This window comes from Pecten maximus, chromosome 5 (genome assembly GCF_902652985.1).
Source record: "Pecten maximus chromosome 5, xPecMax1.1, whole genome shotgun sequence".
Taxonomy (NCBI): domain Eukaryota; kingdom Metazoa; phylum Mollusca; class Bivalvia; order Pectinida; family Pectinidae; genus Pecten; species Pecten maximus.
The window spans coordinates 39,202,222-39,217,905 of record NC_047019.1 but is presented as its reverse complement, the minus strand read 5'-3'; the positions used below and the strand labels follow the sequence as shown (position 1 = coordinate 39,217,905).

Sequence of the window (15,684 nt, the reverse complement as noted above, 5' to 3'; positions counted from 1 at the left end):
TTGAGAATTGCTTATTTTTGTAGACATTACAACATCTGAGACAATAAATCAACATTATATTATTGATGAATCCATATGTATAGAAGGTAGCTCGCACGCGAAACCCATTATTATCCCACACGCCTATTTAGAACACTTAATTAAGAAACCCAACCCCGTTGGATAGATATGATCTTACTTTGTTTTTGTTATTGGCAAAGAGCCCCAGAATGGTACGCTTAACATGCAAATCATTGAGTCAGTTCAGAAAATATATTGTTTTCTCGGATAATTCAAACATCTAAATCTTTGGTTGTGTTGGGTTCATATCCACTCTATTGTTGATGAAATATAACAATGTTTGTAGCACAACCCGAGGCTTAAGGTTTTCTGTAGTGACAAAAATAACGATATGATCATAATAGTTATACAAAATGCTCATATGTTCGGGTCAGACGAACAGGGTAATGAGCACGACGTGGTGCGATGGCCACCTTAACAAATGGTCTTATGTCTGTTTTATCTTCTGGGTATGTTGAAATAATCAACCGAATCATAACTATTCAACGCATAGGCATTATTTATAATAAAAAAGGTTTTGTTTTCATTTTCCTCCCTTTGAAATAAAATCAGTGTCATTCCTAATAAAAATAATTTTAAACACTTTGTAAAGACTATAAATATTTCATTCTTTTTCACATTTTAAACTTAAGATTGTGTGTGAAATGCCGTGTTCTCTTGTAAATATAATTTTCACAGAAAGCTAATCATAGATTATCAATATCAAAGCATTCATTTAACGAAATTCTGAAATTGTCATCAAAAATATTCCTTATGTCATTATTTGACATATTCCTGGTGAGCACGTGTATTTTTTGCAAGCCTTTCAAACCTTCACGTGTAACTTCTCGATATCAGGAATATGGCTCCACATGCTAAGGGATATGGAGGTGGTGCAGGAGCTGCGGAGTAAGTATGGGAGGAGCTGATACTGCATTGTCTTTCTTAATTGTAAACTGCATGCTCGCGTACATCCGCTACTTTTACTGTTTACAAAAGCATTTAAGTGATAATGAGGTTTTCTGTTGCTCTTTCTGTGTTTCGGAGACTTACTGTTACATTGAAACAATTACTTCAATATATATATAACTACTTCTTAACATGCTGTATAACATTATCGCGCGTGTAACTGCAACATGGTTTACACGCACGTGAGTGTGACATTAAACATATATTAATGTCAAAATGTTAACTCTAATGCTGTTGTACGATTTATTGACTTTTAAATGCCAATCTCCGAACAATAAAATGTCTTATACTGGTGTGTGTTTACTATTGTTGTAAATAACTTAATCTAACCATTGTCAAAATAATGCTTATTTACTGGTTTGTGAAATAAATCACCGAATGCATGGAGAATTTTTTATTAAGACAAAAGTATTCACAAATACTTCAAATGTGTGTGTGCTTTTTAAATGGTGTTAACGTATTGTTTAAATTCCCATTTGACATAAACAATTGTGATTTAAATCTTGATCTGGTATAGAATTGTTAATGTGTATTAAATTGCAATCTACCTGGCGACACACGACCACCAGCGGGCACTATGTACAAGCCAGTCTACCTTCGATAGCTGTCAGAGGCAGGGGATACAACTCAAGGTTAACTAGTAGATGTGAGATTAGTACAGCAATAGTAATGCCAGAACAGTTCTATTACAAACGTAACATTTGATCCTATTCATTAAAGACCCAATATACGCCTCGTTTGGCAAATTTTCGTAATTCAGAAAGTTTCAGAAAAAAAAAATCCTTCTTGTTATTTATACAAAGATAATACTTAATCATGCTTAAGCTGAGTGGAAACGTCTGAAGAACTTCCTGACTACGGTTCGGCAATGGAGACATGTTTATAAAGAGTGAATTTCAAAATTCGTATAATTATATAATCTCGCGAATTCCAAATAATTCTATTAACATGAATAACAAAGTATGAGTGTATAACTTAAGAACTGTGTAAGTTAAGAGAGAATTCAGATGATATTAGAGGACACAGAAAAAGCCCTCTTTACTTTGACCATGAACTTGTGAAATATACAGCTTAAGATTGATATACATGGATAAATATATAAATAGATTAATATACACTCTAGATAGGTAAGCTAGACGTATATATTTCAACCATATTAGTAGTTTATGGCTAGCTCATCAATATACAAGTAAAAGTTTAACATACACAAAGGCGACTCATCGTTTACATAATAAATACAAATGATTTAATAATTTATTTACGTAATGTATACCTGCATATGTATGTCAATGTGGACGAAGGTGTTGACGTATACGTAGTTTCTTTGTTTTTCATTCCATTTATATACTTTGGTATGGTTTGTTGTGAATATTATAACTCGGGACTTGACAATCAACATAACGAATAACAACATTTTATATTCTAGGTCTTCCACTTCCATGAAGAAAGTTCCGATTCCAAAGCGTCACCTGGATTCCTTTGGGGGTTATGAATACAGTATGGGTTCTAAACGAGGGATAATTCTTCATACAGATAGATACCAGGTTTGTCTTCGTCACTTGTTTTTTCGACAAATATTAAGTGAACCCCATATGTATTTTTTGTGATTAATTAAATTTGCACGGTACCATTGCTATATAGATATTATCTCAAGTTTGTGAGTATTTAAAGAAAAATGCCACCTTTTCAGTAAAAACACATAATACCGATTTCAAATTAATGTTATAAACTTACATAATGTACTACAAGGATAATACGTTTAACAAAAAATATGAAACAGTAGTAAACGAGTCCAATTACAGTAAAAAAAACCTTGGATATAAGATAATTATATAGGGTACTATAGGGTTGATACTTTAGTTAGCTTTAGAATTACATGATACCCTAACATTGAATAATAACCATAATCTGTTCAGGCAACTATTGATTTATTCTAACTATACCCCAGAATTCCTACTCGAAATCACGCATCCCAGATCAGGTATTGTATCTCACTATATGTGTCTTCATGTATATTGGAATACGTATCGTTTTCTGCTTTCACTATTATATTCTGACTGTAAGTTTGGCTTTTTCTATCTGCTAAATATACGCCGCGTGATTATATTGCTTCCACTTTCGGTTACACGCGATGGAATAACTGTACTTGTCTGAAAGTGAAAGGTTCAGTATTTCCGAGAGAGAAAACATTTCTTTGAGTATTCTGTATGTTTATCATGTATTAACACATTCTTTATTTCGACATGTATATATATGTATGTATTGATATATGTGTTACCCTCCATTAACGATTGTATATATAACATACCTGACAATGATCTGATTCCAGTATCTGTACCCCTTCTCGGTAGGTACCGTTGTTACACTGTTCGGAGTTTTCCCAATGGTGATCTAATATAATGGTATTTCCTAGGTAGACTTGTCCATTTAATGGAGTTAGCAATGTGCAGTAGCTAACATTGCATGGAGAAGGAGATGTATTCGGTGGTGCTAGTGGACATTATCGGCTTCCCAGGAGAAGCAATCTTAGTGTGATTGTGGGTGTTGTTGCTCAATGAGATTTGCTTTAATTATTCATATTAAACTGTAAAACGGGAATATCGAGTATAATGTACAATTGTACAGTAATTCAAAAATATATATATAATTCTTGATAAAATTCGATTAGAAATATTGGTTCCATTACAAATCTTTCCCGAATTACAGTATTTCATTCACATTTAATCTTTTTCATATCAATACATTCGATCATAAAATTTTTAACTTCATTCACGTTTCAAATCCTAATAATGAACTAGTAATTATGACAGAACTCATGTAAAAGAGTAACAAGTAATGTCAATACTAGCCTTCGGTGTTAGTAGGGAATCATGAACTAAACCAAAATAACAACGTAGATCTATGTCATTATATGTGTAGTTAGTTGCAACGTTTTGCTAGATTGTTTTCAATAGTTGATAAAGATTTTCCCTTGTGATGCTGTTTTAGATACAAATATTTTCAGTAACATCTATCAGAGAAGATTAGAACACGGAACTATGGTTTATGTTTGTGTTGACAGGGGAAAAAACAAAAAACTAAAGAAAACATACAGCTTCAGTCACAGACTCGGCGATTTTTGATTAAAATAACATGACGTACGGTTCATTTACTTTGTACCCTCCCATAGGCCTTTTTAGGAAATCTTTTATGACGATTTTAAATAATTCTAAACATGAAAAATTAATTGTGTAACAAATACTTTTTAGTTGGAATATTCTAGATAAATCTCCGATACAATAGGTAGTAAATTCATAAGCCACAGTCTAAAAAAGAATATATCATTCATTTTATAAAATCTTTACCAAGACATTATCGTTAGGTTTGGTATTTATTAGCAAAGCTAGATATGAATATATGATATTTATTCAAACATAATATGTTTTGACTGAAATGACATCTAGTACATGATGAAACAATGAAGCAATATTTATAGAATGAATATCACATCTACCGAAGCATCTGGAAATTAATTAATGTAACGATAGCATTGAATTTTTATCAACATGTTTTTATTTCGCCGTAACACTTATTTGTTATTTGTTAACGTGTCAATAATTACGCATATGTAATAACAACATTTTGTCTGTTTACAGTGGGATTCGCCTAAAGTGTTCGAAGGGTAAGCCTCACGCAAATCAAATTTGATATTTAGCCAGATACTTTCTTTTTTGTAAAGAGAAACGTAAACTATAAAAGTATTGTAAAATGTACTATTGTAATACATCTATATGTGGTAACTTTCGTCTTCTGTTCAAACCAGATTAAGTCAGCGTTATCAACTTGTTTCAGTGGATGTTGAATACCTTGAATCTATCCTCGTTTAATTTGCCTTAATTTCTCTGTGAATGTTCATATCTTCTCCTTTATCGCAAAATTTCTGGCAAGGTTTCTTGTTATAAACATGTGTATCAAATTGAACGTTCTAGTTTAAGCCAGAGGGAGAGGTTACGGGCAGAGCTTGAATACATGGAAAGACTCCGATACGTGAAGCGTCGACGAGAGGTGCTACCCCACCGTGCTCAGATTGACCTTCTGATGGGAGGCAAGAAGGTGGAATTCGTAGAAAGGTATTTTATTTATCATTCATAAATAGGTAAGATTTTATCAGCATTAACGATTGTCAATTTCCAAAATAAGGATCACCAAAACAAATAGAGTCACCTGAACCTCATAGACAAAGGCACTAAGCTTGGTCATACATTTTATTGATGTCGACAGACAAATACATGTACAGCAGCTGGCCAGTCTTTGGAAGTTATCTATACAGGAAATTAGTTGATGTCACTGAGTATTTTGGAGGCGATGCGATTAATTAACACCTTCCAAGGCGTTCTTAAATGATGGATTAGAGAGAAACACCACAATGTTAACATAATTATGTATATCATATATTACACAATTATGAATCGAACATACTTTACCATACCTATGCATCTTTATAAAAATCCAGGTGCTTACATAATGTGTTTCATTTGTCTTTTAGATGTCACTAATGTCAATCATACTTCATCATTATAAATATAAAAGATAGTTTTTCCTCTGTTTCAGGTTCGATATTCAAAAAGAAATCCAGAAATTAAAATCACTTATAATGCCTCAAAACGCCAGGGATTTGTTCCATGGAAGAGGAATCCCTCTACCTACGTAAGTAATGTTTAAACCTGTAAATCTTTTCACTAATCACATTTATCATTGGAACTTAAATAATTAAAGTAAACAAGTCTGTGGTATGTTAAGAGTAAGTTGATTGTGCCATCACTACACCTTTTTATATACCTTACTATTACGAGAGACTAAACTCTTTAACATTCTAAAATATCGACAAACTAAGGGGTTAACAGATAACATTCTAAAATATCGACAAACTAAGGGGTTAACAGATGAATTAAAATAATACCCTATCGGGATTTCTAAATCAAATTCACGCTTAATTACTCTTTTAATTATTCTACATTTTAGTCTAAACATTTGAAATATTAAGTAAATTTTAAAATTTGAATTAGATAAATTGACTTCTATATACAAGTTAAGGGTTTATCTTATTTGGAAAAAACAATTGATTTGCTTGATACCTCAGTTTAATCTGAATAGGCAGTGTTGTTACCCTATGACCAAATAACCAATTACCCAAATACAACCTGATAGATAACTTTATCAGGTAATGATCACAATATTGTGTAGCATGTTATCAAAGGATATAACGACTTTGGAAGTTAATCGAAACATCATCCTTACGTATAACGTATTGATTGTCACTGATATACTATTCTTATCTACATCGTAATCTGTTACTCAGCCTTTCAGCCAAGTTTCGATACACACTTGTTTGTTACATTTTTGAATTGATGTGGAATTATTTTACTTTCATATACGTGTACATGTGTACATAGATAATAATAAGGAAATGCTCTCCTTTTCCAGGGAGCACTCTTCTGTGAAGCCCCGCCGGCCGCCCCTAATAGACTACGATAGTGACGAGGAGAGTAAGTGAATTACTGTAATCGTAAATAAAAGGTCATGACCTTTTCATTTGGTTACTACAAAAGAATGAATACAGTAACTAAATATCTGGCTCAAGTATGCAATAATGAAATAAACCAGAATCTTAGTGGCTTGGTAACAAAAGAACAATATCACGAAACTGTGATTTGGTCCAGAAACAACAAAGAATTCCGACATAATAAGACATAGTAACCAAACTATAATTCAAATTAAAAATCGATGATAGCAAAAAATTAAACAGAAATATGGATTTGCATGGAGACTCATGTTTAAAAAAGTGAAAGAAATGTACGAGTAGGTGCTCCGGAAGAGTTACCGTCTTCTATTTCATCGACAACACACCGCCATACAAATCTAGGTCACGGCAACACCCGCCATACAAATCTAGGTCACGGCAACACCCGCCATACAAATCTAGAACACAGCGACACCCGTCATACAAATCTAGGTCCAATCTAGTAGTTACGATCTCTAATGAGACCGATAGGCATATCAAGAAATTAAACACGTCTGGCTTCATATTGCATAAGGAGCTAGAATAAGACCGTGGGAAAGTTTAACGGTCGATATCATAATCTTGTTTGGACATATTGCTCCGTCAATGTTGACATCTGACACGGGAATCGGGGAAATGGGAACAAGCCATGAATGTCGAGTCAACGGGAACATGTAAAGACAGTTTGGGATGCAAGGCTATTCTTGTCTAGAAATGAAAATTTAACATTGGGGAATTGAAACCATCACGCTTATCCTACAGATTAGTTTTAAGCTGCCACTGTTGGTTATGATGCAAGTAAAAATCAGGGTAAACGGCTGATGTTGAAAAGTCTGTAGTGTCCTCGATTTCATGTTCCAGAACATAGTAGTAGAATAAATCAAGAAACGAAATGTTTGGATCCAGAATGTAACAAAAGAGTCAAGCAATGACAAACATATCTGGATCCAATATGTCATGATATAATCCGAGCGTGATTTTAATGTTTATGAAATTGTCCAAGATGCAAGATGGAGAGAGCAGGAATAAAAGATGTATATTTGCATCATTGATTTATCTTTGCTGATATTTTCAAAATGCATTTTGTTATTCTATATAGGTAGAGATAATGCTGATAAATTATTTGTATCTTTTCATGTATTACAAAATATTTGAATCAAATGTATTATTGTTGAACTTACTCTCTTTATCCACTGGCTTGGTCATCCCGTACCTATTTCTCAACCAATCTACATTGTCCTCATATACTTAGATAGTATTATATCTTCTCTTTGCTTGCCTTTTCTGATGTGTTTCTGGTAATGGATGTCGTAAATATTACGACAAAACATCAACTATGGCACAAGTAGCAGATTGACACAATCATTCATTAAAACAATCAAAACTGTCACCTTTAATTCATGTGTGGAGAATGATATGTTCACACATACAATACACGTTAATTGCACGTTGCAAGTGTTTCCATATTTCAATCATAACACAGATTTATTTACTTCACATGTGTCACACATATGTGCTTTTCATGGGTAACACATGTACGAGAATACATATGTGACACGCGTAAACATTGATATTTACATGTATCACATATGTATCAATATTTCTGGAGGACAAAAAAACGGTTTAACGTGTGTATAGTGTTACCAGTTTCATCAGCAACACTCAAAAACAAAATGCATGGGTGCGGGTCCAGCTGCATATTAACGCTAGAACCATGTATGTGTCTGTCGGCTACTTCTGCTAGGAAAGGTGCCTCTGGTCTTGGTTCATAATGCTCTAATCTCGTTTCCAGTAACCTCGTCTGCTCGAAGCACGTTCCAACGTTCCAAGTATTCTCATGACCCCGATATGAGGGGGTCAAAAACAAAATCACGGCGTAACTATGATGGTCATCTGCCGAGAATTAACACCAGATCTTCCATGTTAGGTACAGATACTTAATACTTACGTGTGGTACATAACTTGTTTGCCGTGCATGGGTTCGAATACGGTACCCTCCTGACTTACTACGTGTGTGAACTAACCTTTATGTTTGACTTTACTGTGTTACTCTAATACTATACGACTGAATGAGTAGATAGGACTGACGGAAATTATTTGTTAGTTTAGACGATTTATTACGTATGTGGTTATAACAGATGGTCATGTACTGCATGAAATCATGGATATAGACTAATAGGATGTTTAAAGTAGATCACGAGTAATGTCAACCAATCACCATAATGCTGTGAATGGGTTATTATAAGTCATAACGTTGGAAGCAATTGTGAAAGGATCATTGTTGTGGATTTGTCACTGATAAGATAATATTTTAACAGTATTGTAAAATGGAATAGTGATACCGATATCAGTGCATGCGTAGATTAGCTGGAAAATATCTAATACTTAGATTATATATCTTAACCTGTTTGTTATTATGTGGTGCTACATGAAAATAGAAGTAGACATACACTATATCGCGGACACTTAGATTCATATGACGACTTGTTCTGCTTTCCTGTCTTCACTTGCCTTTGCACGTCACAAATCTGTTGCACTATATAAATAGTGGTAAGCCTAATTTAACGTGTACAAAGAACGACCCATTTGTTATTGGTACTGACGCGTGCCCAGTGATTGACCGGTATAGGTGTAGCATGGACGGCATTTAAAAATCAGTGTTTCAAGTAAAGTACGTTTAAAATGAACTATCGTGGAATCATTATATATGGAATTCCCAATGGCTGAAGAATCCGAATATCCACGAAACGCAAAACTTCAAGCTTGGCAAGGTAGGGTTGCATGTTTTAGAGTAGATTTAGAAACATAAAGTTCGAAAAGTGTTTTGTACGTAGAGGACATTTACATTAGTGGTTTTAATCGTTCTTCGACCTGTTCAGTGTATAACCTTCCAAAATAAATCCGATTGGTGATTTTGTGTGACGCATGGCATGGAACTATTAATTACGCATGCATTTCACTTCAAAGACCAGCATGAAATCCTCTAAATCTTTAACAGTTATGTTCTTAATACTTCAATAATCCTTCAATTTGCGGTGAAGTTACGAGTTGATATAATCTCTAGTCCCGACGTCTGGAACTTTTTTTCTTAATTTGATGATAGTTGTTTATGCATTGTAAGGTAAAAGCACACATATAGAAATATGGATATTTTTCAAAAAAATGTGCAATAATTTCAATTTACCTCAGACGGTGGACATTTGATTTTTAACATATGGCAATTTATATACCATATTATTTAGCATGGTTTTTGATAAGATGTATTTGTATATTAATGACCTTGTATAAACATGTATATGTATTTATGGTGTTGAGAGAATGTTATGTATTATTTTGTATATATACAGTTTTACACACTAATATGTCACTAAAGCCGGACCCCTGCCAACTATGACACGCAAAAACACACTCTAAGCTCATTTACGCACGTTGTAACGTCTGCCATATTAAACCTCACTCACATACCAGCACAGATGATGTAAACACACTTGACCATGAACAATTATCTGACACATTTCCATCCAATTTTCTTTCATCAAACAGGATACGGATCCTCGGCACCCATCATACTGGCCAGAGAAAGGCGCACTGTAGATCAAATAAAAGCTAGAATTAGCATACCTGCAGGTTTGATCATGTAGCCAATGACCCTATAATCATTTCTTTTTTCTTTCGAAATTTTATTGACGAATTTCATTGTTTCGACGAAACATACAGTTCTGAATGTTTAATTACATGTTTTTATATACTTCCATCTTGTCACTATTATTCTTTTCTTCCTAATGAATCTTAATAAAAAGGAAAGAAACAAAAAAGAATTTAATTTTACCATTTTTCTGCTAAATAGGACATCCTTGTCCCCCATTTATATTATTTGCAAAATATTAAGAAGAGTCATGCTGGTTAGCTTGAGCGCTATACTTAAACCGTTGTGTTGCTGATGTGTGGCATAATAATATTGTATCATAACGACTGATAACCCAGGGGCTGTGGATGTATACATATGTAACTAATACTGTGTTGGGGACGGCTTTTGTGTGCGAGACGGAAATTGTATATAAAACTGAAAGTGAAGGTGTTTGATATTGGTGCACTCTTTGTTATTATTTGAAATTCGTTATAATGTTAAAATTTCCTTTGATTTGACGTGTTCGTCTGTAGCTGCACCTTGACTTTCGGTGTTTGCGCTGTATTAACAGGGAATGCTTTGCTGCCGAATATATTCTATCGGCCATTCTGATATTTTCTCTGTTACACCGATGCTGGAGTGATGTGTGAGTTAATTATTATTATTTTACATATGTCTATACTTTTAGATGCAAATATTTGATATTATGTCGTCATGTTAAGTTGAATTTGGTATGTTTTAAATGAGATATATATTTATTGAAAAACTTGTTAATTGTAAGGCGTACTTACAAGAAATGAATGGGGACCATAATGAATCAAATGTTACTGAAGAATATGTTACATGTCCTATGTCTTTATAGTCCCTCAATATTTATTTTTTTTTATTTTAATTTTTATTGTAAATATATTACTGATAACAAAGAATAAAGATAGCAATCTCATTTTATTTAGTATAGTAATATATAGTAATTAAACTTCCTGGCTTTCAAATATAGACGATGTGCCTAGCGGGAAGAAGGCATTATCAGTTAGGGTGCATCAAATGCTGGGCGAGTCAGACAGGTTCTCAGAAGATGGACCTTGGACACCAATCTTACGACAAGGTATCGCTTGGTCTCGTTATTATTATCCTCCATAGCGAGTGGTTCATATCCTCCATTGTGAGCGAGTATTATTCTCCTCTGTGAGCGAGATTATTGACATCTTTTCTCAAAGACAATTGTGTGTGTCGTCTTTATAAAATGCAGTATGCATTGTAGTGTGACGTCGTCACATATGGTATTAAAAAAACAAGTGTACCTTAAATATAGAACGACAATTCGACATTACGTTATAATAAGTGTACATGATATGAGATCAATATCGATTTAAAACAACGTCCAGCACTACGGTGTTTAGGATATAGCTATTTCTTATCAATGACAATAAAAGTGAATGCCATGCCATGAAGAACAAAACGAAAGTGACATCATGGATGGTTATATATAGCTATCATTATATATTTATATACACATGCATATACAAAGTCAATCAGCTTGTATGATAATGTTTATAAGCTGATTGACTTTTATACCTGATGTTGTTTTAGCAGCATCTTAATGACGTACGATGATGAACATTTTCATGAAATATAAGATATAATAATGTATAACATCGCTTTCCACGTCTACATTTGATCTCGATACTGTCATGGTATAACTTTCATTCTTCCTATCTCTTATCGTATACATATCATTTACAAGAGTGCTATCACACAATATCTTGCAAGCAAAGAATTTTTTTTCTGTATTTGTGTCTTATGTAATTTATATTTATAAACGAAGATGTTTGTTTTCAGTTGGATATAAAGAGAGGTAGACATACCGGTAGCGTCTTTTTTTTTTTTTTTTTTTTATTTCTAAGCAGAACGGATCGCATTTACAATCTTTCCATACCTCGTTGCTCTTCCCTTTAACCGAATTGCGACATGAACATTTTTTTTTTACATTTACGAAAACATTAATAAACTGCATATTTAACGTTATACTCTACATCTACATTATTATTTCACATATTATACCTCAAAAGAGTTGTAATACTGGTTAAGTAATGGCGAGTAGTTATCGCCCTTTTTACATATTTACTTTATAATTAAAACACGGTTAATATCATTTTTAATTTATTTATAATTTATTTATGATTTCGTTTTAGTTTTCTTTTTGGTTTTAATGTTATCGTTATCATTGTTAATGACATATGAAGTTTTGCACTTATTCCAGCATTAAGTATAATCCCGAGCACCCAAAGTCTTATCAATATTGGCTCTAGTGTTAGTCGTGTTTTTCCTCATCATGTTAACGTACAGGAAACGTCCATATAGAATTTCTCGAGTGTTTACTCTGTTTTTATTGGCCAATTAACCATCGACACAGTCATTTTATCTGTTGTTAGAACTGTGTAATGGTCATGTTTCTATGGTAGATATGTTATTGTTATGTTTTATTGAGATACTTTGTACGGTGCTAATGTTATAAAAAAACAAAAGAATGACACAACTTTGTTTACTTTCAACATTTTACTTGTACATGTACAGAAGCTACCTTTTTTGGTAAGATAACTGTGATAAAATGTGTTTGTTTGGTAAATGTAGTGTTGCTGTAATTTGGACTGACCTCCATATATACTCGATTGGAAGCATGTAGTTTTGTAACAAGGTAGAAATAATTGATATCTTTCAGGCAGTGCATGAGATTTCCTTTAAACTAGACTGAATATGGTCATTAATAAGGCAGCATTTAGTTCTGATAGACTTATTTTCGATTATATTTTGAACAAATGTTTAGAAATATATATATATATATATATATACCTTCCTTTTTGATAGTTTTCAAACATTTAGACGTGTTGTTATCTGCAAACCAATTGATAATGTGCATTGTTTTGTCGCAGTCCAATTTTTACGAAACGAACCGTTAGTCATGATCGTATAGTTTTATGTAATCATGATTTATAATGAGTTGCACATCCCTTGTATAGTTCTATATAATCAGGATTTATAATGAGGTATAGTTCTATATAATCATGATTTTTAATTAATTATACATCCCGTGTATAGTTCTATAAAATCATGATTTATAATGAATTTCACATCCCGTGTTGGATTTTTGCTGCTTAAAAGTACCGTTTGACGTTTAAAACAATTATCATTATTTCAACAATGCAGTTTTCAAGCAGTTGCTGTTACTTCTATGGCTGTTCCTAGCTTTAAGCTATATCTTCTGCATACCATATGGACTCCAGTCCAAATTAACCCGCAATACTAACTTTACCTGTAAGCACATGGACGTTCTTCATGCATACTGTAGTTTATACAAAATCTAACACAGCTGATTCGGTGCTGAATAGTGTAGAGTAAATCTAGATATACATAATATAGAATTTACGCTCAATTTTGAGTAGTTTTTCATTGAAATTATTGTATTTGGTAAAGGCAATTTTAGTGTAGTAATTAAATCAACATTTTGGCTTGTAGTTTCCAATTTAGAAAGCAGCAGTAAAGAAATCAGTGTAATTTTGACTGGTTATGCTTATAGTATGTGTGAAGAATAATAACAAATGTTTTGCTTATGTGATAATTTCATATAGGACGTGTCTTTGTTTTGTGCTTGAACTGTCAGCAAATAAACTCGAATAAAATGTATGTCTTAAGTTTGCTTTCTATTTCTCTTTTTGAAATGAAGTGCATGTAATTCATTTATGTTATCAGATAGATATTTATTTAGGAAGTTATTCAGTGCATTTTCGTTAAATGTCTTTGAGAAACGAATTTATAGTTTATGTTTCCCGAACTTTAAAATCATAATCAATACACCGTTTAATATGCTAGCTTTTTTCTATTATTATATTAAATATTTTCTATATCGAGTTGTGACAAAATCTTCAACTGGTTGAAGGCGGTCACTATATGGTAGAAGTAAATAAACCAAGAATACTACATGAAGTTATAAAAATGCAAATAAATCGCATAAACCAAGAAGAGGATCGCCTGAGAGAAAAAATCACGTGGGAAAGAAGGAATAATGGTAATACCTGTGATAATGAGTGTGGACACAGAACCCACGTAAGTACATTGTATTGGTAACAGATCAGTGTATGATTGATACATGTATGTCTGCGAGGTATGCTCACACTGTATAACGTGTTATCCACAGTCACCATAACTGCCATAGCAACAACATGCATTACACTAGAAATAACCAACGCTTGCTGCTAGTAGATTAACATTGGATGGTGGTGCTAGTATGTTTCGACTGTTCCCTCTAACTTGCATGGATGCGCCCCTTGCAGTTTTCAAAGTTTAATTCCTCGTCCCCTGCCTTTCATCATATATCTTTTCTGATATCAAGTTTAATCAACAGAAATAGTCATCGTCAGACTACATCTGGAATAGAAATAGATGAGCCAACAATAGTGGAGGGTCATATGGAAGCTCAGCTTAAGCTAAATATGTAACTCAAAATAAAGTAATATGATCATCATAACAACATTTTATAACAAAACGATATACAAGCTTGATATCGGAAGTGTGTGTCCCGAAATCTGAAACCTCCTCATCCTCTCTATCCTTTAACATGTTTGATTATCGCTTAACTGACAATCCGACTCTCTTGCAATGTGTTGTAAATATGATGCGCTTTACGTGTACTAAATTCCCCTATGACGTTGAATATGATATACTTAATGACATTTCGTAATATAGGTACCCAGCCTGCTTACCTGCGTCGCTCCCGAACAAATGTCTCCAAGTTCGATGCCATGCCGAGAAGTTACACGTCGGTGCACGGTCGTCCGGATAGAGAGCTAAAGTAAGCCACAAACGATTTCTAAAAGAAAGGGAAAATCATACGCATTTACCAAGTACAAAATGTAGATGTATAGGACGAGTACATTAAATGAAATGACTTGTTCTCTTGTAGAGTTACTCCGAAGGCAGAAAATGTCCGACGAGTTGACATCCCATCTGCAGGTGCCATCCCTAGAATACCCCAGTCACGTGGTGGACGGCCTGGTACTAACCCAGAACCAGGAAATATAGAAATTCCGGAAGCGAAAGAAAATGTGTAAGTTATCAAATAAACAACATTGTTACAGTGACAACATACAAATAGATAATATATAATAATATGTCGGTCAAACAGTCTAATTTCAAGGATTATATAAAGACCTGCAATTTATTCAGACTGTCCGTCAGTTGAACATTATCACGCATATAAAAGCGTTATGGCGATGCTTTATCTAACGACTTTCAGTGTATAGTATAATTTCTAAACTATTTTTTCGCTTAAATGTTATTTTAAAATGTCTGGCTATCGTGAATTTGTTTTCCTTTTCACAGTGAGCAGGACGACCCGTCCTCTATGGAGGTATACGAGGACCTAACAGACCGTCAAAAGATGATGCCAAGTAGGACGTCTAAAACGGCCAGTCCTGTCAAACCACCTGCCACTCCGAATCCATTACGGGTGAGA

General features: G+C 33.6%; 1 protein-coding gene across 5 annotated transcripts in view; it reads left to right on the top strand.

The window, feature by feature from the left end:
* The window catches only part of LOC117327994, a 40,868-nt gene that overhangs the window by 19,258 nt on the left and 5,926 nt on the right, over window positions 1-15,684 (top strand). The window contains exons 3-13 of one of the 5 annotated variants that reach the window (XM_033885282.1): window positions 2,435-2,552; window positions 2,957-2,989; window positions 4,644-4,669; window positions 4,977-5,117; window positions 5,599-5,694; window positions 6,472-6,533; window positions 8,340-8,474; window positions 10,091-10,174; window positions 14,916-15,021; window positions 15,133-15,276; window positions 15,552-15,678. In XM_033885282.1, coding sequence (XP_033741173.1) covers window positions 2,435-2,552; window positions 2,957-2,989; window positions 4,644-4,669; window positions 4,977-5,117; window positions 5,599-5,694; window positions 6,472-6,533; window positions 8,340-8,474; window positions 10,091-10,174; window positions 14,916-15,021; window positions 15,133-15,276; window positions 15,552-15,678 — 1,072 coding nt within the window. Of the gene's footprint in view, window positions 1-2,434; window positions 2,553-2,956; window positions 2,990-4,643; window positions 4,670-4,976; window positions 5,118-5,598; window positions 5,695-6,471; window positions 6,534-8,339; window positions 8,475-10,090; window positions 10,175-11,172; window positions 11,281-14,915; window positions 15,022-15,132; window positions 15,277-15,551; window positions 15,679-15,684 lie in introns of all 5 variants that reach the window. The other 4 variants (XM_033885287.1, XM_033885285.1, XM_033885283.1 and 1 more) reach the window with 4 other exon arrangements.